This window comes from Verticillium alfalfae, genomic scaffold (assembly GCF_000150825.1).
Source record: "Verticillium alfalfae VaMs.102 supercont1.5 genomic scaffold, whole genome shotgun sequence".
Lineage (NCBI taxonomy): Eukaryota > Fungi > Ascomycota > Sordariomycetes > Glomerellales > Plectosphaerellaceae > Verticillium > Verticillium alfalfae.
Window position 1 is genome coordinate 1,931,588 of NW_003315034.1, and position 20,281 is coordinate 1,951,868.

The window sequence follows — 20,281 nt, forward strand, 5'->3', positions numbered from 1 at the left end:
AAACCCAGCTTATTATATGCAAAGATGGCTGCCCTGATGCCGTGCTGAAGGCCAGATTCCAGGCGTTACATCCAACCCCCTCCGCCATACACGGGTGGCCTTATACCCCTGATCTTTTCATATTGAATTCCATGGCATTGCGTACGACATCTCCTTTGTTCTTATTCTCTCATAATGGCTGATCCAGACGTATACACCGTTGGTTGGATATGCGCCCTGGTTGTCGAGCTCGTTGCTGCGAAAGCCTTCCTCGACAAAGTCCATGACGACCCGGAACGACTCAGCCCGAATGATACCAACACATATTCTCTCGGTGAAATCGGTGGGCACAATATTGTGATTGCCGCTCTGCCAACCGGCGATCTAAGGCCGAGCGCTGCAGCGGTCGTGGCCATGCAGATGCAAAACAGCTTTCCCAACATCCAGTTCTGCCTCAGTGTCGGCACAGCCGGCGGCGCACCGAGCCCGAAGAACGACATCCGGCTCGGCGACGTTATCGTCAGCTGTCCCCGGGGCACCCAAGGTGGCGTTTTCCAGTACGACTCCGGCCGCAGGATCCAAGATGAGCGTTTCGAGTTCAGAGGCCACTTGAACAAGCCGCCGTGCCTGTTGCAAACAGTGATAGGGAACCTCGAGGCCAGATACCAGCAGCACGGGCACAATCTCGACAAGGCGGCGGCGGCGGCGGCGCAGCGCCTGGCGAGAGGGGCCCACTATCGTCAACCGCCGAAGACGACAGACAGGCTCTTCCTGTCGACGTGCACGCACCCTTCGCGGTCGAATCAGTCGTGCAGCCAGGTTTGCGACACGCATGCTGGGGTGCTGCAGCGGCGCGATCGCGACCAGGCGGACGGCAGATTCATGGTGCACTATGGGCTCGTGGCATCGGGCAGCCGGCTCGTCAGGGATGCTGCGTTCCGGGACAATCTCGTTGGGACGCACGACGTCCTCTGCTTTGAGATGCAAGCGGCTGGCCTCATGAACGCTCTTCCGTGCCTCGTCGTCCGGGGTATCAGCAACTACTCGGACACGCACAAGAACGACGAGTGGCAGGGCTTCGCGGCCATGATGGCAGCCGCCTACGCGGCAGACCTGCTCCGCGAGGTGCCGTCCATCGCTCATAGGAGGGAGGTGGATCGTGTTTGGGTTCTAGACTCGGGTAAGTGGTTATGAATGGCACGGGTCTCTCAGAGATAACCGCAAGAGTCTAACGTTCGTACGAACATGGTCGAGCAGACGGCGTTATGACCCCTCATGATCCCAGCCTGCAGCAATTGCATTCGTCTCTGGAAGCCATAGCGCGGCTGACCGGAAGAAAAGAAATTGAACAGAAGAACCATGATCCTCTCTTGGCCACGTCTTCGGCGCTTCGCGTTGTTGAAATGAAGACGCGCACGTTGTCGTCGTCTTCTCGGTAACCTCTCAAAGAACGGGAAGTCACTACGGGCCACATATTCCAGTAGACCTAGGCGTAGTTCACTCAGCTGCCCCTGGCGGATGTGCAGACGGTAGGGACTCAAGGAACACTAAGCAAGTCGGTGGTGTCTGCTCACGGAGACTTGGTGGGCCAGCATCCTTGGCAGTAAAACTGAACGACCCTTGCCCGATCTACCTTAAGTGGCGCATGCAGGATCTGGGGCGCTTGTGTATGACAAAAGTATAGTGGTCTTGCAACGTGAGCGTTGAGGACGATACTACCGGTAACGGGTTGTTCGCATGATCCCGAGGGACCGGGAGGTGGGTGCGGCGTAACGACTGGTCCGAACTTTGGGGGAGTCGGGTACCATGTAAACGTGCAGCAGGTGGGGCCGTGGCCGTGTAAGCCGTTTTGATGAGACAAAAGAGTTGCGATTGTGTTGCTTTTTACGACGATATTTACGAAGGGGTGGTGGGGTGGAATGTGACGCAACATCGGAGGCGGGAGAATGGGTTTTGCCCGGTGACCCATGTGTTTCGTCGAACATGTCATGGAACCTGTCAATACGCGTTTGCCTTGACCGCCAGCAGGCAGCAGGCAGCTATAGGGGGGGGGGGGGCGGTCACTCATCTGGCGTCTGTCCAGGCAGGCAAATCGAGGAGGTCCTGCCGTGTCTGGGCTGTTGGATAAGGTGCTGCCTGTTGGATCAGGTAGCTTGGGTAGGTACCTGGGCCACTCCAGGCAGGCACAGGGCTGGCGATGCCCGCAATGTCACCGAGAACTGGAATGCAGTGAAAAACAAGGGGAAAGGGCAACACTAGCTGTATCGATCGTACCTGCACGCGACAACAAGTACGACGGCGACAGGCCGTCTTACAGGCCGTCTTAGGCCGTCTTACAGTGCTTCCTTCCCTGCTGACGACGGAAGCCACAAGGTGTCCAGTGCTGTCGTGACATTTCCCACTGTGGGGTCATCCCGAGAGCGAGCAAATGCTGGCAACCTGATTGGCTAGGCGTATGCAGCCGTCGTACTTTTGGTAGCGTGCGTGTTCGCATCGGGCAAGCGCGACTCTCGTACTTCTCGCTTTCGAGGTTACGACAACGGCGCGGCATTCATTGGAAACCCCCATCCGCTATTGTTCCTTCCGCCGCCGCCCCTCCTGGGCTCGGCCTCGAGTGTGGTGCGGTCAGCCGCTTTGATGAAGCGAAATCGTCGCGAGATGAATCATGCTAGATAGATGCACTCTCCGTCATCATTCGCCTCATCTCCCTCAACTCCCTCATCTTCTTTTTTCGAAATGTTGAAATACACCCTGCGTGCCTCGACTTTTGACCATGTGTACTTCAGCTATCTGATCTGATCTACTCCCTCTCTATTACCCTCGCAAGGCGTCTTGAGGGCGAACAGACCCTGGCCTGCCCTCCATTGACGGACAGACCCTCATCGCCACCCGCCTCATCCCTACCTACACCCCGGATCCCTCACTGCGGCGCTCCTTTCTCGTCTCGCTCTTCTTGCCCGTCTCGCCAACCGCCATGGCCGACGTCAAGGCGCAAGCTCCCCTCGTCGAGGCCGGCCGCGAGGCCAGCGTCCCTTCCGTCACGGACGCTGGCCCTTCCGTCACGGACGAAAAGCCCAAGGACACCAAGCTTCGCCCTGAACGCGAACCGACCTTTCAAAGACTACATTCGAGTCTTTTCCTATGCCACGAAATGGGACATCGTCATCTACGTCTTCGCCGCCGTCTCCTCCATCGGCTCCGGAACCACCCTTCCCCTGATGAATGTCATCTTTGGCCAGCTCGTCAGCCAATTCACCGGCTACTTCTCCGTGCCCCCCACCACCAGCAGGTCTGAATTTGAGGCTCTGCTCGACAAGCAGGCCCTCTACATCATGGCCCTCTTCATCGGCCGCCTGACCCTGACCTACATCAACAAGTTTTGCTTCCGCATGATCGGCATCCGCCTCTCCTCCGCCATCCGACTGCACTACATCGAGAGCCTCTTTGGCCAGTCCATCCACGTCCTCGACTCCATGCCCCCTGGCGCCGCCGCCGGCACCATCACCACCACCGCCAATGTCCTGCAGCTAGGCCTCTCCGAGAAGCTCGGCACCTTCATGGAGTACAACGGAACCATCTTCACCGCCATCATTGTCGCTTTCACCTGGAGCTGGGAGCTAACCCTCGTCACCTCCTCCGTCCTCTTGTTCCTCATCTTCGTCCTCGGCGTCATCCTGCCCTTCCTCATCAAGGGCCAGTCCGCCATCACCAAGTCCGAGGCCAGGGCCACCGCCGTCGCCAGCGAGGCCTTTAGCTCCATCCGCATGCTGTCCGCCTGTGGCGCCGAGGAGCGCATCACCTCCCGCTACGATCGCTGGGTCGACGACGCACGCCGCAAGGGCCAGGCCACGGCCCCTCTGTTTGCGACCCAGCTCGGCCTCATCTTCTTCGGCATCATGGGCGCCTTTGGTCTGGCCTTTTGGCACGGCACGACCATGCGCCTGAACGGATCCATCGACGATGCTGGTGTCATCATCATTGTCATCATGTCCGTCATCATGGTCGTCATCTCCCTCGAGCGCATCGCCACGCCTCTCGTCGCCGTCACCAAGGCCATGGTGGCCGCCTGCGAGTTCTTTCACCGTCATCGACGCGCCCAAGCCCCCTACCGGCACTTTGAAGGAGCCCGATGTCTCCGCCGACCAGGACATCGTCTTTGACGATGTCACTTTTGCCTATCCGAGCCGCCCGCACGTCAAGGTCCTCGACGGTCTGAACCTGCGCATCGAGAAGGGTCTCAACACGGCCATCGTTGGTCCTTCGGGCTCTGGCAAGTCCACCATTGTGGGGCTCATCCAGCGATGGTACAGCTTGAACCACCAATACGTCATTGCCAAGACGGTCGAGAAGGACAAGAAGAAGGAAGCGCAGAAGAAGAAGAACCTCAAGAAGGGCATCACGGACTCGGACGAGGAGGAGCCCGTAACCACCCCTGAGGAGACCGGCCCTGCCATCGAACTGTCTGGATCCGTCACAACCTGCGGACGCTCTCTGGACGACATCGAGCTCAAGTGGTGGCGATGCGAGATCGGCCTCGTGCAGCAAGAGCCCTTCTTGTTCAACGACACCATCTTCAAGAACGTTGCCAATGGCCTTATCGGCACCCCGTGGGAGCACGAGTCGGAGGACACGAAGAGGCAGCTCGTCAAGGAAGCTTGCGAGGAGTCATTCGCGAATGAGTTCATTGACCGACTACCTGAAGTAAGTTTTGCTGTCTTAGATCGTCTTCCTGTGAACAAGCCTAACACAGGTCCTGCAGGGGTACGACACGCAAGTCGGCGACAGCGGACCAAGCTGTCGGGTGGTCAGCGCCAGCGTATTGCTATCGCCAGGAGCATTGTCCGAAAGCCGAAAATCGTCATTCTTGACGAGGCCACGAGTGCCATCGACGTACGGGGAGAAAAGATTGTCCAGGCAGCGCTAGACAGGGTTGCCCGCAACAGAACCACCATCACCATTGCCCATCGCCTGTCCACAATCAAGAAGGCCGACAAGATCATCGTCCTGAAGAAGGGCCAGGTTATGGAGCAGGGCACTCATCACAGCCTTCTTGAGGACGAGAACGGTCTATACTACGGACTTGTGCATGCTCAGCAACTCTCCCTCGGTGAGCCTACCGAGGCCAACACGGACGACAGCGAAGAGGACCTCAATACCATTCTTCAGAGAGAAAAGAGCGCGGCGTACTCCGAAGCGGAACAAGTCAACGACAAATCAAACGACAAGCCACCCAACCTCTTCAGCAGCTATGGAAAGCTTATAGTCGAACAACGCGCGCGATGGCCTTTTTACATCATTATCATCCTGGCCGCCATGGGCGGCGCCTCCTCCACTCCATTGCAGGCTTGGTTGCTGGCCCAAGTCCTGAATGTCTTCACAATTCAAGATCCTGGAGAGATCCGAAGCGAAGGCAACTTCTGGTCGCTGATGTGGGCTGTTCTAGCCATTGGCGTCGGTATCAGCTACTTCTCCGTCATCTACTCCGCCGTTTTCCTGCAGTACCGCATCAGTGCTGTTTACAAACGCCAATATTTCGGGGCTATCCTGTTTCAACGGACGTCCTTCTTTGACCAAGAGGAGAATTCGCAGGGATCACTGACAGCCAGGGTCTCCGGCGACCCCAAACAGCTTGAAGAGCTGCTTGGCATCAACATTGCTTTCCTTCTCATGGGCATGCTCCAGGTTATTGGTGCCCTGTCAATCGCTTTTGCCTTCGGCTGGAAGTTGGCCCTCGTGGCCACATTCGTGACCATGCCCATCGGCCTGTTCTCGGCCTACTGGAGATTCAAGTATGAAATGCAGTTTGATCAGATGAACGGCGCCGTGTTTGCGGAGAGTGCCAAGTTTGCAGCTGAGGCCATCGGCGCTTTCCGCACCGTTTCGGCCCTGACACTGGAGGATACCATCAACAGACGCTACGGAACCCTTCTCAACGATCTGAGAAGCAATGCTCTGAAGAAGGCGTGGCTGGCCTCGTTTATTGTGGCCTTTGCTGAAAGCTCCGGGCTCGGCTGCCAAGGTCTCATCTTCTGGTACGGCGGACGACTCTTGGCCAGTCGGGAATACGACATGGTCGCCTTCTTTGTCTGCTTCATGGCAGCTATTCAGGGTGCCGAGGCGGCCGGACAGGCCCTCAGCTTCGGGCCTAACGCGGCTCAGGCCAGCGCTGCTGCGAGCCGCATCATCAAGATGCGCGACTCCCGAAACCTCGACGAGCATGCCGAGTCGGCGACCATTCCTGACACCGAAGGCGGTGTCAAGATTGAGCTGCGGGATGCTCACTTCAAGTATCCTACTCGCAACGTGTCCGTCTTCAAGGGTATCAACCTCACTGTCGAGAAGGGCCAGTTCGCCGCCTTGGTCGGAGCGTCTGGCTGCGGCAAGACCTCCATCGTGTCGCTGATGGAGCGCTTTTACGATCTGACCCAAGGCGACATCCTCTGCAACGGCAAGAGCATATACGATCTGAACATATACGAGTACCGCAAGGCCTTGTCGTTGGTTGCTCAGGAACCCAACATGTTCCAAGGCACCATCCGCGAAAACATTCTGCTCGGCATCGACGGGGACGTGCCAGACGAGCGACTCCACGCCATCTGCCGCGACGCATCCATCCACGACTTTATCGTGTCCCTGCCCGAGGGCTATAACACCGACATTGGCTCCAAGGGTGTATCTCTTTCTGGCGGCCAGAAGCAGCGCATCGCCATTGCGCGTGCGCTTGTCCGCGATCCCAAGATTTTGCTCCTCGATGAGGCGACCAGCTCGCTCGACTCCGAGTCGGAGAAGCTCGTGCAGGCGGCGTTTGAGCGCGCCAGCAAGGGCCGCACCATGCTCGTCGTCGCACACAGGTTGGCGACTGTCCAGAACGCCGACGTCATCTTCGTCATGGGCGAGGGTAAAGTGCTGGAGAAGGGCAACCACGTGGAGCTTTTGAAGAAGAAGGGCGTCTACTGGCACATGGTACGTCGTTCGCGACCCGCCCCGCATGCTTTGACCGTGATGAAGCTAACAGCACGCAACAGTGCCAGAGCCAGGCTCTCGATCGCTAAGGGTAAAAGAGAGCGACAGCGTGCAGACTGTTGGCGTTGCGGTGGACATTGGGGAGGCGTCACACGGTTCGAATAGATGGTTTTTTTTTGTTTGTAGTGGCAGGATACCCTCACCTTTGTTTTCCTTTACTGAGTTTCCACTGGATGAAACTATTTGCATCTCTCTTCGAACATTCACATCCACCCCATGTACATGATCCATCTCGTTCGTGTAGTATACCATGTAATTAGAATATACCGCCAATCTATCTACCCTCCCATGGACTGTACCATCCCAACCGCGAACTGACCAAGCGATACGGCAAGCAGCCGGTATAAAATGACGAGGAGCAAAAGAAGGTAGATATGAGATTGTCGTCAACTCCGCAGATCATCTTACGATTCTCGTCTGTCCGTGCAGATCGAACGCCTCACTTCCTCTCCGAGGACACATCTATACAAATACGCCGGATCGCTATGCATTACATGGCAAAAAAAATAAAAGGAAGAAATGGGTTTCGACAAGAATAAATCAAGCAGAAGCCTCAGGCGCCTTCATCCCCCAGAAGTGATCGAGCTCTGCGGCAATGTCGCCCGTGTGCGTCATGACAAAGTCGTGCGTCCCGCCGAGGACACGCCAGTGCACCGCGTCCGGTCCTCCGAGCAGCGGCAGGCCCTGGCGCTCATAGTCGACGCAGTCGATAATCTCGTCCCCTTGCGCCAGCAAGACGGCAGTACGACCCTTGCCCATGACCCGCCCGAGCTGGGCCCAGGTGGGGTGCTGATCGGTCAAGGGGGCGTGGCGGATGCAGCTCATAAAGGCGGGGACGAAGCCGGCGTGTGGGTGCCCATCACGCGAGTAGTCGTCGACCGGGCTCATGAGCATTCCCGAAGGCGGAAGCTGGATGATTCTTCTCGAAAGCCCGCACGTCGAGGATCTTTGCCCTCCCGAGCGCTGCTGACGGAGGTGGTTTGCGTTGGTGAAGCCGCGATGGGGCGCTGAAGCGGCGCTTCGTGGCAAAGCGAAGAAGCGCCCGGGGCACGAGGCCGGAGCGGAAGGTGAAGCCGGCCACAGTCCCGAAATCGGCGGCGGAGATGAGGCCGGCAGGGGCGAGGAGGATCAGGGACTCGACCATGTGAGGAAAAAGACGCCGCGAAGGAGGCGGCGAGTGCGCCGCCGAGGGAATAGCCGATGAGGCGGAAGCCGTGCTGGCCGGTCCACGGCAGAGGCGAGGAGGCGAGGGCTAGCAAGATATTGGTCGTGTACAAACGTTCATCGTGAGGCAGGTCGCCCACTCCATCAGTAAAGCCGCGACCAAAGAGGTCAAAGGCCATGACCCGGCAGCCGCGGGCAGCGAGGGCACGAGCAAGTGGTGCGAGGGTGATGCACGGAGTAGAGATGCCATGAACGAGGAGGACCTTGGGCCCTTCTAGGTTGCCAAACTCGTAGACCCGGACGGTACCGTACGGGGTAGCGACATCACGGCCGCCGGGGAGTGTGTCTGGGTTGTAAATATGGTCGTGGATGGCATGAGAAGCTTCCTTGGGCAGGGATGCGCGAAGAGGACTGGGGATGACACGCCTCCACTTGGGATAGAGAACATAACGACAAAAGTAGAAGGTGGCCAATGTAGCGATGACTGTGGTGGCTACGATGGACATGGTGTCGGCGCTGGGGCGGGCATCAAGAATGCGCGAGAGAGCATCCATGATGGGCGTCGGTGAGGAGCTGCTAGTTGAAGAGGAGGAGGACGAGAACAGAAGCGGTTCAGCTTCTGGGACCTGAGGTGCCGCAAGGGAGGCGGCGGGCTGAGAGGATCGTGACATGGCGCGCCGTATGTCGTGTCGGTGGCGGGTGTGATGGTGCCGGCTGGGAGTCGTATAAGGTCAGATGCTAGGCCCTGGTGATGCGGCGTTTGTATGCAACAGAGTGGTTCCTAAGACGAGGGGGTTGTGAACTAAGGTATGAGAGGTATATGGAGTGAAGAACTGAGTCGTGAGTTGTGGGAAAGAAAGACCAGAGCTTCAGCCCATCCGAAGGTGCCGTGCACCCACGGGCGGAAGGAGTGGTCGTGGGGCGTCCTGCTTCCTTAAGTGAGACGGGAACGTGCCTGCCCCGACTGGAAACTGGACACTGGACACTGGACGGGGGCAAGCAAGCACGATGCTGACTGCCGTCGATGCCCTTGGCGCCAGGCGCTGACGTGCCTTCCCCCGTTACTTTCTTGTCTTGTTCCAGGTGGTGACGTCGCCGCAACAGGGTTCCCGTTCAGGGCTGACTCTCTAGGCTTGGCTCCCCCACAAGCCCTGTGACCGCTGGCCCTCTCAGGCCTTTAACCCCTGTGGGCCATAGCGTCGATGCCCAAGTCGGTCCTTAGCTTCAGCTTGGAGACCCACGCACCCCCGGGCCTAATCCGGACCTCTGAATCCGTCCGCTTCGGGTCCATCGGCCACAACATGGAGATCCTTGTAGAACGGGCCCATTTCCACGTATATTCACGTATCCCTCTTCCGGGACCGAGTGTCGCTCAGCCTAAGCCAACCGCCCATGCAGCATCGCCCAGCTGCTTCATTACCAGACACATGTTCTCGATGATGGGCGGCCGCATCTCCTGGCTGCCCCTGAAGTTGGACCGCAGAGTCTCCTGCACGACTTCCATGCAGCCTTTGGGGTCCTCTACCGCCGCCTCGCGCGTCCCAGTCGATCGAATGGGTTCTTGGATCACCGGTTTGCCGTGTCCAAAGTGGACGAACTCTGTCACGACGCCTGATATCGTTCCGTCCAGGTAAACCGCCTCCTGACCCAACTGAGATGACGATGCCCCTGGCCTGCCTGCTGTCTTGGTGACGACGCCATACGTCCAGAGCGCCAGGGCTGCGTGATGGATCGCCACAGCGTAGAAGTCCTTGAGGTGCCCCAGTGGAAACAGCTTGGCCTGTCGCAGCACCTGTCCTGCTTGCCAAACAGCCTGTCTGCCGTGGACGCTGTCCGCCCATTCCCGGAGGTTCGCCAGCACCCGTCGCGCCTGTTCTTCGCCCTCCTTGCCGGAGAAGAGCTGCAAATCATTCAGGGACAGGTGTAAATTCATCAGCAAGAGGTGCAGCATGAGGTGCTCCTGGCATGAAAGCTCATGCCAGTCTGACACAATCGCCTGGAACTTATCCAGTCCTCTGCATAGTTCCTCGTGTCGGGTTCTCAATAATTGCTCGCTCGTCCCTCCTGTCCTCGTCAGCCACGGCCGGAATCGCTGCACCGAGGAGAGCCTTTGGTATTCATTAATCAGAGACCAGTAGCCGTTGAGAAAAATGGAAGCCGCCGCTTGCGCGTCTAAGCGACGACGGTTGGACGTGAGTAGGCCAGGGTCTCGTAACAGATCGCCGACTGATGGCGCCCGCTTTGTGTAGCCAGCGGCCAGCTCGTGGTGATGATGTTGCCAGTCCAAGGCCGTCTTGGCAAACCAGAGCTCTTTCGCTTCAGGCAGTGGCAGTGTCATCTCAGCATATGACATGCCTGGGCTGCCAAGCGTAGCCATGGAGGTCCTCGCATCCCGGATGAAGCAGTGAAAAGCAAGCCTGCCTTGGTGTCAGTCCACCGCCCTCAACCTTAAGTCCTGCTCCTGTTTTGAACATACCTCTTCCATGACTCGCGTTCGCACCATGACCGCCACTTCTGTTCAAGCAGCTCGCCGCCGTCGGATTCGTCAAGTTCAATCAGGGGATACATCGTACGCTGATATTTGTTGCGATATCGCATCATCTACCACGTGTCAGTATCTGAATAAAGACGCCCTGCAGTGAAAGGACTCACATTTGCAGGAATACCGATATGGCACTCGGCGATTTCCATCTTTCTTCGGTTCCCTGACCACAAGGCAACATCCTGTACGAGGGACAGAGATTGAACCAAGCCAACGTCCTTGATCGTAGTGTTGACTGATTCGAACTTTTCCGGAATCGTGACACGTACAGCCTCCTGCACAGCGAACCCCCATCTTCGAAGGGTTGGCACAGGTGTCAGCACTGCGCCAGAGGCCGCCGCCATGGCATGCCAGTCTGCAGGCATAGCCTTCATGTCGAAAGTTGCCTGATGAATCCACTGCGAGGTTTGGCAAAAGTGCGAAGCGAGGAAAATATGGATCAAGCTGTCCATGACTTCGGCTGAAGGGAACGAGGACGCTACGCGTGCCATCATCTCGCTGGTCTTACACGTCTTCAGGACAATAGCCAGCACCCCATCTCGTGCGGCTCCGTCCAGACGGTCAGTCACCACCGTCTCGCCCAAATTCTTGCGACTCTCGCGTAGGGCCCCTGTCACATCAGGGGAAGGCACGGGCAGATTAGACTGCTCTCCGTAGCCAGCATTGACACGCAACAGGCTCCATCGCCATGGCGATTCCGTCCATGCTTGCACGAGATTCTTGCGCATCTGTACAAGATCTATCGAGTCTTCGGGGCTCGGCGTAAAGGTCTGCGATTGCTGAAACCCGTCACCCAGCAAGTCAATGTTCCAGTAATCCAGTAAGCTGAAGTCAACATCAGTGAGATCAAGATTGTTGTGGGCACTCAGGTCCAGGACGGATAGGCCCTGAATTTGGCCTTGACCGTGACCTTCAGTGACTCGAGACCCGTCATATCCTGGTTCGTGGATTACATTTTGAAGGAACCCAGAAAATGCCTGCCCCGCAACATCAACGGCTTGGTTACCAGTCCAGACATGAGTATGTTGCGGCAACATGCCCGTATTTGCTTCTTCTGCGTTAACAACAGTCCCACGACGTTGTTTGTCATGCAACCTACTCTGTGGCGGAATGCTTTTGGGGGGATGAGGCTGGGTTGGCCCTGGATCCAGCACCGACAGCGTCGGCATAACTGAGTTGTCATCTGGTCCAGTAGCAGGATACGTTGAGATCTGTGGGACAGACAATTGACTGGATGACCGTGCAGCATCGCTCGCGCTTTGGGACGCTGATGACGCAGGAGAGGTCGTTTCTGAGCGAGGGTCGGCTGACAGGTGCAAGAGATACATGGCGGCAGCAGAGCCGGCCTCGGCTGCGGAATACTCGCACACCTGGTTCCTCGTGCGGCATCGGGTACAAGGCTTAGTCTCTTCGCATTTCACGCGAGCAGCCGCACAGCCACGGCAAGCATGCGAGACCCTGGCGGCGGCTGGTGAGGCCGTCGTCCGGCGTCGCTTCTTAGCCGGATCATCGTCGGTTTCGTGGTTCGTGACGTGGCGCTTCAAGAGGTCCTGGCGGGCGAAAGCCTTGCAGCAAACTTGACACACAAAGCGCTTGCCAAGAGTGTGCGTCTGGATGTGCCGAGCCAGATGTTCGGGCCGGGAATAGCGTTTCTGGCAATGAGCACATTGATACAGGCTGGGTGTCGCAGCATGGGTGGGGGCCGGAGCAAGCGCCACGATGGCATGGGCATTTGACTTTTCTGCGATGCCAACAGAACCGTACGCCTCAGCTGTATGAGCGCTGCTACCGCCTGTTGGCGCCTGGATAAACAGTTGGCGATCGGCAAGGGGTACTTGGCTCGAATTGACAGCAGGTTGGTGGGGATGAAGCAAATTCGAAAGAGACGAAGGTGCCATGGCCACTGCGACAGCGTCGGGCAAGCCAACTGCCGTGTGAACTGTACCGGAGCCGAGGAGGCCAAGATGATGCTATCGAACCCACGCGGACCCTTGTCCCACTAACTGTCGCTCTTGTGGTGGTAGGATTGGATAGTAGTGGATGGGGGATTCGGCTGTGTGGGAGGAAGGATGTGATCGGAGAGACAAAGGCACCTTGCTGCTTCCGATGTGGGAGGAATCCCGAACCCCTGTGGCGCTATTCGATTTGGTGGCTAATAAGGTCTACTTGCTCAACCCCACCAAAGGAATGGGGGCTGGCTGGCAACTACATTACGAACAGACGTCTTCTGACACATCAGCCCATCATAAAGGGTAGCCCGAGCAGAGATCGTTGCAATTGGGCAGTACTCTAGTCAAAGTGAGATTTAATGGTCAGAAGCACGTTCTATTCTCGGCTCAAAGCGACAAACCGCCGTCAATCACAGCGTTGGCCCCGGTGACGGTTTTACTCTGGATAAAGCACCACACCTGCTCTGCAACCTCCTCGACTGTCGGGACACGCTTCAATGGCGTTCGCTCCCTCGCAGCCTCTCGCTGTTCCTCTGGGAATTGGAGACCCCAGTCCTGCCGCAAGTCAGTTCATGAAGTACGTGAACAAAGAAAGAAAAACGGACCGTCCACATGATACCGGGCGAGACTGTGTTGACTCGGATCTTGGGAGCTGCCGCCATCGCAAGCCCCTTGGCGAGATGGATCTGAGCTGCTTTGCTGACTGCATAGGCCTGGACACTTGATGTGAGCTTGCCGTGTTCACCAGCATACTTGCTAGGGCGTGATTTACCAGCGAGCTTCCGCTGACCTTGACACCGGCCAAAGAAGCCGTCGTAATGAAACAGCCCTCGGCCTCTTCGAGGTACGGCTTAGCAGCACCCATCAACCACAGATGGCTCTTGACGTTCATGTTGAAGCATCTGTCCCAGTCGTCCTCCACCAGGTTGTCATCCAAGTTGCGAATATCGCGGATCTGTGTCCATCCGCCATTTGAAAACACCACATCTAGACGCCGGTTTGTTGCAGGTGGCACGCCCTGAACGGAGAAGTCTGACGCAGCTTGCACGAGAGATTTGATTTCATCTCGAGATTCTAGGTTGGCTTGTACTGAAAGAAAGTTATGGGCATCGTATGGAAGTGGCGAGAGGGTGTGCAGCTCTGTTTCCAGGGCATCCGCGCGTGCTTTATTGGAGTAATAGTTGATGACGACTCGGTACCCCTTCCGTGCCAACAGTTTGGCGGCGGCAGCGCCCAGTCCGGCACTGCCAGCCGTTATGAGAGCGACAGGAAGATGGTTTTGGGGTTCCGACATGGTGATTTCTCGAATGATCTGTTGAGTATGGGTTCACAGGATTTGGCTGAAACTGTACTCGTCAAGTTGGAAAGATCATACGAGCTTTGCCTTTTTCAGGTACGAGTCCAGAAAACCAGCGAGGCGATTGTAGAGACCAGCCAAGATGACCCTGGGCCTTCACCAGGACATGAAGATAGCTATAAGTTGAATGGCCTCCAAGAGCTGTCGCCGGCCCCTCCAATCCCCCCTCGGCCCCGCTGACGATGCGCATAAACAGGCTGGGGCCGAGTCCCGAGACGAAGCCCAGTACGGCAGACCACAGGACGATTCGGCAAGCATCAGTAGCCTCGCAGTCGGCCACCGTAGCACTCATGTTTCGACCCAATTGAGCACAGGCATTTCACGGCACGAGCCACAGCTGCCACATTTGGCGGGGGGTCGTGCAGCGATGGTAGCCTTGCAGGTCCAACGTCGCTCCCCGCCAGCTACCATCACACTTTCTCAACACCGCGTCAATTCCCACGAAGCCAGTCGTTTTTTTGCCCCCACACCCCTCACTCCCATCCTCCACTCTCTTTCCCTTCGCCGGCCTTTACCCCCCGGCGCACTTCTCCCCTTCAGGCCGGTTCATGAAGACCTCACTTCAACGATTTTCCAGGTCTTTTTCTCGACCACCTTCACCTCTGACTCATCCCTCGCGATTTGCGCTTGCGATCCAGGCTGCCCCTCCACGATCGAATACCCCGCGATACCGCGACAATCCACGTCATCGAGCACTGCACACCACGAACCCTGTCCTCCGACCCAGAGACGAATCGTCCAACATGCCGCCCAAGATAAAGTTCGAGCTAAAGACCCCGAAGGGCACCAAGGATTGTGAGCATGGAAACACCACCACGGCCCTGGCCAAGGTCTGACTGAAGCAGGGTTCGGCCCCGACATGATCATTCGGGAGCAGATCTTTTCCGTCATGAGGAGTGTCTTCCAGCGCCATGGAGCCATGGAGCTGGACACGCCCACCTTCGAGCTGACCCCGATCTTGACTGGCAAATACGGCGAGGATAGCAAGTTGATCTACCAGCTGGCTGATCAGGGCGGAGGTACGCCGCGGCCATACTGTCTCTGAGAGGCCCATGCTGACTCTGTTCCTCCAGAGGACTCATCTCTCGTCTACGACTGCACAGTGCCCATGGCGCGCTGGCTCGCGCAGAATGCCATTGAGTAAGAGAGGTCACCCAGTCCCGAGCGCAAGCAGCCCTGGGACAAATATTCTCGACGTCCACAACATGCTGATTCGTACAGGAACGTCAAGCGATACACCATCAAGAAGGTCTACCGCCGCGACCAGCCCGCCATGAACAAGGGCCGCCAGCGCGAGTTCTACCAGGCCGACATCGACTTTGCCGGCGCCAACTACGACCCCATGCTCCCCGACGCCGAGATCATCCGAATCACCACCGAAGTCTTCTCTGCCCTTGGCTGGGCCGACACCTACACCATCAACATTAACCACCGTAAGATCCTCGACGGCATGTTCCAGGTCTGCGGCGTCCCCGACGAGAAGATCCGCGCGATATCCTCCGCCGTCGACAAGCTCGACAAGGCCCCCTGGGCCGACGTGAAGAAGGAGATGACTGCTGAGAAGGGCCTTGACGAGGAAGTCGCCGACAAGATTGGCGAGTGGGTTATCCTTGAGGGCAAGCAGGATGTCATTGAGAAGCTGCGCGCAGACGAGAAGATGGCCGCCAACGAGCTCATTCAGCAGGGTCTCTCCGATATGGAAATTCTCTTCGAGTACCTCGAGGTGTTTGGCTGCCTGGATCGCGTCTCTTTCTCGCTCTCTTTAGCTCGTGGGCTGGATTACTACACTGGTATCATCTACGAGGTCCGTGTGCCGGAATCCGCCCCGCCCGTTGCGCCTGCGGACGGTGAGGGTGGCGCGAAGAAGAAGAAGAGCAAGAGCAAGAACACCGAGGACGCGTCTGAGAGCGTCGGTGTCGGCAGTGTGGCGGCCGGTGGCAGGTGAGCGGCATCAAAGCCTTCCGGTTTGACCTCAGACTGATTGATGGCACAGATATGACAATCTTGTCGGCATGTTCTCCGGCAAGAAGCAAGTCCCTTGTGTCGGTATCTCGTTCGGCATTGAGCGTATTTTCAGGTTTGTCTCTCATTCTAAGATCAACGAGGCGGTTGTCTAACAAAGGCACAGCTTGATGAAAGCCAGGATGGCGGCAGAGAACGAGGCTGCCCCCAGCACTGTTGATGTCTATGTCATGGCGCTTGGGTCCAAGGCCGGCCTGGTCAAGGAGCGTCTTCGTGTCAGTGCCCAGCTCTGGGATGCTGGCGTCAAGGTATGACTGGTTCACTCGTATTTTTAAGGCCTTTCACTAACTCCGGAACAGACCGAATTCCTGTACAAGGTAAAGCCTAAGTTGCCACCGCAATTCAAGGCGGCCGAGTCTAACCAGGCGCCCTTTGCGGTCATTCTGGGTGACGACGAGATCGAGAAGGGTGTTGTCAAGATCAAGGAGCTCGGCCTGCCCGAGGGCCACCCCCACCAAGGATGGTGAACTGGTGGACATGAAGAACTTGGGTTCCCGAGGTGCAGAAGCGCCTGGCACGGAAGCGCGAGCTCGATGAGATTTCCCGCAAGGCCGGAGGTCTCAAGGTTGTTGGTGGTCTGCGTGGAGAGGATATTGACAAGGCGGAAGCCAAGAAGGAGGAGCCCGCGGCCGAAGCTGCTGCTCCCGCGGCTGCTGCTGCTACCGAGGAAGTGAAGCCCGTGGAGACGCAGTAGCTTTTGTGCGGCAAAGCAATATGATTAAAAAACCAAGAATTCCACCTCTGTGTCTGAGCCTGGCCGATCTGCAGTGACCAGCTCACAAAGCTATATGATGTGGTTAACCGGATCAGTTGTCTCGGGTTCCGCTTCGCTTGATCAAGCAAGACAGAAGGCAACCAACTGGTTAGGTTTCAAATCTCCTGAAGGCGCCGATGTGTTCCAGATGAGGTTTCTTCCAAAGGCTTGGATAGTTTGGGCCACTAACTAGCCACTCGGATACTCGATAACAGCCGATAGAAAAGCACAATGCAAACATGACGCAGCAACGTCCGCCTCGATGATACCAAAGACATCCCAATCTCTCATTGATATCAATTTCTAGTCGCGAACGCAACTATACACGTTCATTCGGTGGGGCTACATGTCCTTCCTGTGTTACAGGGATCCTGCCCGCTATAGACCGGGGAATTCGAGGCTGCACTGCTTCGCCGCGATCATCGACCCCTCCGGCGAGCTCGGTAACGTAGATCTCTGATCATACCCGGCAACTAGCGAGCCAGGTTCTATCATCGGTCCCATTACAAATTTGGGCCACGAACATATTTGCAAGACATGATATTACCTTGATGAGAGTTTGGCACCTTAGAAGTCAGGGAAGCTCGCATGTTCAAACCTGCAAGGCTCGCGCAATCTGTGTTGGTGACAAATACATGTCGGTGATTTTCGCGCCTTCGTTTGACCCCCTTGTATACAGCTCGCCTCCTGCGGACTTATTAGAACCGCAGGCATACTGTGAATCAACACATCAACTCTTCGCAATGGACATCATAGAGTTCTTCGAGGGACCCGGCAATACATCATGTTGTCGTTGGAGCACTTAAGACGGCAGAGGGCCGTGCGCAAGCGAATCTTTGGGCATGAGAGACGTGTTTCGATCCACGAGTGCGCTGAGATACCGCAAAATGAATTGACTTTCCCCATTGACGTATCATCCTCCGTAGACGAAATACAAGGAAACCTATGTGCTCCTGACCTCGCCATGAACGTTGAATCGGCGACCGGACCGGTGCACGCTCCGGGTGCGGGCTCCGGGTGCGGGACCTGGTCGATACGCACCATTTTGTCCAGAGAACCCACGAGAACCCGAAATGTTCACCACCAAGAAAGTCGAGATACAAATTGTCGGATCCAGCGCAAACCGCGCCTTCACGACTCAAAGCAGGCTATATCGCGAGTCAGAAGACTGACCCAGCGGCAACATTTCGTAGTCCGTGTCCCTAGCCAAGCCGGCCGGCCCTCACGACCGTGACTCGTAAATGGTTCGCGAGTTGAACCAGCGACCCCAGAAGCCCAAACCCGCGGCCCGCCCTACAGGCAAGAGCGGGCGCGAGTCTGCGATCACCCACGCAAGCGTAGTAACTCGGACTGAAAAACTGTTGTTATTTCACAGCAGGAGTTGCGCTTTGACTACGAGAATGGGGGAGACGACAGCAGCTCGTCTAGAAGATGAAACGTTGCTACACCATCATCAGAAATCCAGGCCCGTGGTGGAGGGCGTCGCGCCCGTCATCTCCTGCACGACGAGTTGAAACACGCTGTGGCCCTTGGCGGGCGATGGCAGCTGAACCAGAAGACATGTGGCACAGAAGCAGTTAGGAGCACACGGGCGGTTGCTGATCAGATTGCTTTTTCTTTGCTTGACTGGAGACGGCTAAACGGCCAAGTGAACCTGACATTCGCAATCCGAGTATGGAATCCCAACTCAGATGTCTCGACTCATACAATATTACGCAGGCTTCTTTTGCCATCGTTCTTCTTGCGTTCGGCCTGTGAGGGTCTCGATCCCGGAGCATGAAATAGATCGCCTAGATAGGCATGCCGAATAGTTCCGGTGCTCACAACCACCCAGAGGAAGACTACGACCAGAGAGAAGATGGTCCCCAGAACCTTGAAAAATGCGGACGGGATCTCCTGTGCGAAAGTTGTAGTTGCTGTTGAGTAGACACCTAGGGGAAAGGTGAATCCCCACCAACCAAGGTTGAAAGGAAATCTGTTGCGGGTGATGGAGGCGACTGCAAAAAACAGCCATACGAGGCCAAATCCCCACAATATGAAAGCTGCGAAAAAGCCGAGGGAGTAAAAGACCTGACCAGCAACCGCAGCCTTGGGCAAGAATTCAACATCGTTCGTAAGCCTCATTGTCTCTTTGCCTAACCTCATGATGCCGAATGCGCCCTGGCCCAGTGGGCCGAGGGGTAGGAAGACGGAGACGATTACCTCCCGCGGCGGTAGCTTGCACATCGTGAGGCGCTCAAAATAAATTACTATCGTAAACAGGGCAAGTGGCACACCGCAGCCCCAAAGAATATAGCTTGTGATGATAGTGATAATAGCATGGTGACTGGGCAGCACAGACGCTACAATGCTGCCCGTAGCTGCTGCAACTATCGTTGGAACGATAGGCAGTAGCCATGCCGCGGTCATGGTTTCTAGATGGGCCTATCTGAGGTCAGTCTGTGGAACCGGCTTGTGTGGGTGTACTTTTCATGCGCCTACCTCATGTTTGTACATGATGATAAAGGGGAGATAGAAGCATGTCCCGACAGCCCCCACAACATCAATCCACCAAAGAGCCCAGGCTAGAGTTGCGTAATTGGAACCCCAAGCCGGAACGCAGACAAAGACGATCATGTTGATGATAGTCGCCAAGCCCATCGGGCAAGTACCCAAAAAGAGCGACTGAACCGGATGCCGTATCATGCAACCCCATACACCGGGGAACACCGTGTATCGAAGTACGGAGATAATGAAAAAGAGGACGAAGAGAACAACATTGAGGCAGAAGATAACAACGGAGATCCAATATAACCACTCCGCGTTGTAGGGTAGGTTATGAAGTAGGATGGACACAACCCCGGTGCCCATGTTGACGCTGAACCATGATGGTTCAAAATACAGAATCACACGCCTCCAGGGTCTTTGGTTGCCTTCCAGACGCGCGTATTCCGCCACGGCATCCTTGCGAGCACTCCGGGTGGTCGTGGTTGCATCGGCTCCTTCGTCGTGGCTTGTTGATGGACGACTCTGATGAAGCCGGTCGGCAGCGGGAGCAGATGGATCCATGGCGGACCAGAGGATGCGACCTTGCAAAGGAATCACTCAAGAACAATGAGAATGGCTGTGGAGGGTCGTCGAAGGTACCATCCGTCACCATGCCCGACGCTTGAGGTTCATCGGTTGTCGTCTGTAGTCGTGCTGCCGCTCACTAGGTCGGGTTTGCGTTCAAGCTAAACCGGACGCGTCAGACTGATTGACGTCAGGAACCAGACCCATTACTTTGCCCGGGAAGGCATTTCAATGGAATAGTATTGTTGTATGGATGGAACAGAACTACAGTCCTCGGCGAATTGTCATGCCATTCCCGGCTACGAAGCTGTAGTCACATTAGAGCCGAAAGCGGCCCTGCCCACGATGCGTGAGGGTGAGTTGCAATTGGCATGGAACTCTGGGGTTATGAGTAGCCTAAGAGTCACGTGCTCCACATCTTGTGGCAGTCAATTGAAGAA

The 20,281-nt window shown here is 56.6% G+C and overlaps 8 protein-coding genes across 8 annotated transcripts; 4 read left to right on the top strand and 4 right to left on the bottom strand.

The window, feature by feature from the left end:
- Positions 1–174: 174 nt before the first annotated feature.
- Positions 175–1,173, top strand: VDBG_04924 (pfs domain-containing protein; the record flags this gene model as incomplete). Its single annotated transcript, XM_003005272.1, has 1 exon — positions 175–1,173. The coding sequence occupies one exon, from the start codon at positions 175–177 to the stop codon at positions 1,171–1,173; it is 999 nt and encodes a 332-aa protein (XP_003005318.1).
- A 2,024-nt stretch (positions 1,174–3,197) lies between these two features.
- VDBG_04925 (leptomycin B resistance protein pmd1) lies at positions 3,198–4,139 on the top strand (the record flags this gene model as incomplete). The annotated part of the gene is made up of 1 exon (XM_003005273.1): positions 3,198–4,139. The coding sequence occupies one exon, from the start codon at positions 3,198–3,200 to the stop codon at positions 4,137–4,139; it is 942 nt and encodes a 313-aa protein (XP_003005319.1).
- A 515-nt stretch (positions 4,140–4,654) lies between these two features.
- On the top strand, positions 4,655–7,031 carry VDBG_04926 (multidrug resistance protein; the record flags this gene model as incomplete). The annotated part of the gene is made up of 3 exons (XM_003005274.1): positions 4,655–4,658; positions 4,739–6,942; positions 7,005–7,031. The coding sequence occupies 3 exons, from the start codon at positions 4,655–4,657 to the stop codon at positions 7,029–7,031; spliced, it is 2,235 nt and encodes a 744-aa protein (XP_003005320.1).
- A 511-nt stretch (positions 7,032–7,542) lies between these two features.
- Positions 7,543–8,837, bottom strand: VDBG_04927 (conserved hypothetical protein; the record flags this gene model as incomplete). Its single annotated transcript, XM_003005275.1, has 2 exons — positions 7,543–8,009; positions 8,144–8,837. The coding sequence occupies 2 exons, from the start codon at positions 8,835–8,837 to the stop codon at positions 7,543–7,545; spliced, it is 1,161 nt and encodes a 386-aa protein (XP_003005321.1).
- A 701-nt stretch (positions 8,838–9,538) lies between these two features.
- On the bottom strand, positions 9,539–11,745 carry VDBG_04928 (C6 transcription factor RegA; the record flags this gene model as incomplete). The annotated part of the gene is made up of 3 exons (XM_003005276.1): positions 9,539–10,583; positions 10,643–10,767; positions 10,819–11,745. 3 exons carry the CDS (start codon positions 11,743–11,745, stop codon positions 9,539–9,541), a joined length of 2,097 nt encoding a protein of 698 aa, XP_003005322.1.
- Positions 11,746–13,044: 1,299 nt separating this feature from the next.
- On the bottom strand, positions 13,045–13,951 carry VDBG_04929 (short-chain dehydrogenase; the record flags this gene model as incomplete). The annotated part of the gene is made up of 3 exons (XM_003005277.1): positions 13,045–13,212; positions 13,263–13,370; positions 13,430–13,951. 3 exons carry the CDS (start codon positions 13,949–13,951, stop codon positions 13,045–13,047), a joined length of 798 nt encoding a protein of 265 aa, XP_003005323.1.
- Positions 13,952–14,757: 806 nt separating this feature from the next.
- On the top strand, positions 14,758–16,730 carry VDBG_04930 (histidyl-tRNA synthetase; the record flags this gene model as incomplete). The annotated part of the gene is made up of 7 exons (XM_003005278.1): positions 14,758–14,809; positions 14,860–15,033; positions 15,088–15,154; positions 15,236–15,955; positions 16,008–16,091; positions 16,143–16,284; positions 16,536–16,730. 7 exons carry the CDS (start codon positions 14,758–14,760, stop codon positions 16,728–16,730), a joined length of 1,434 nt encoding a protein of 477 aa, XP_003005324.1.
- A 1,637-nt stretch (positions 16,731–18,367) lies between these two features.
- On the bottom strand, positions 18,368–19,885 carry VDBG_04931 (sulfite transporter Ssu1; the record flags this gene model as incomplete). The annotated part of the gene is made up of 2 exons (XM_003005279.1): positions 18,368–19,214; positions 19,272–19,885. The coding sequence occupies 2 exons, from the start codon at positions 19,836–19,838 to the stop codon at positions 18,492–18,494; spliced, it is 1,290 nt and encodes a 429-aa protein (XP_003005325.1).
- Positions 19,886–20,281: the final 396 nt, after the last annotated feature.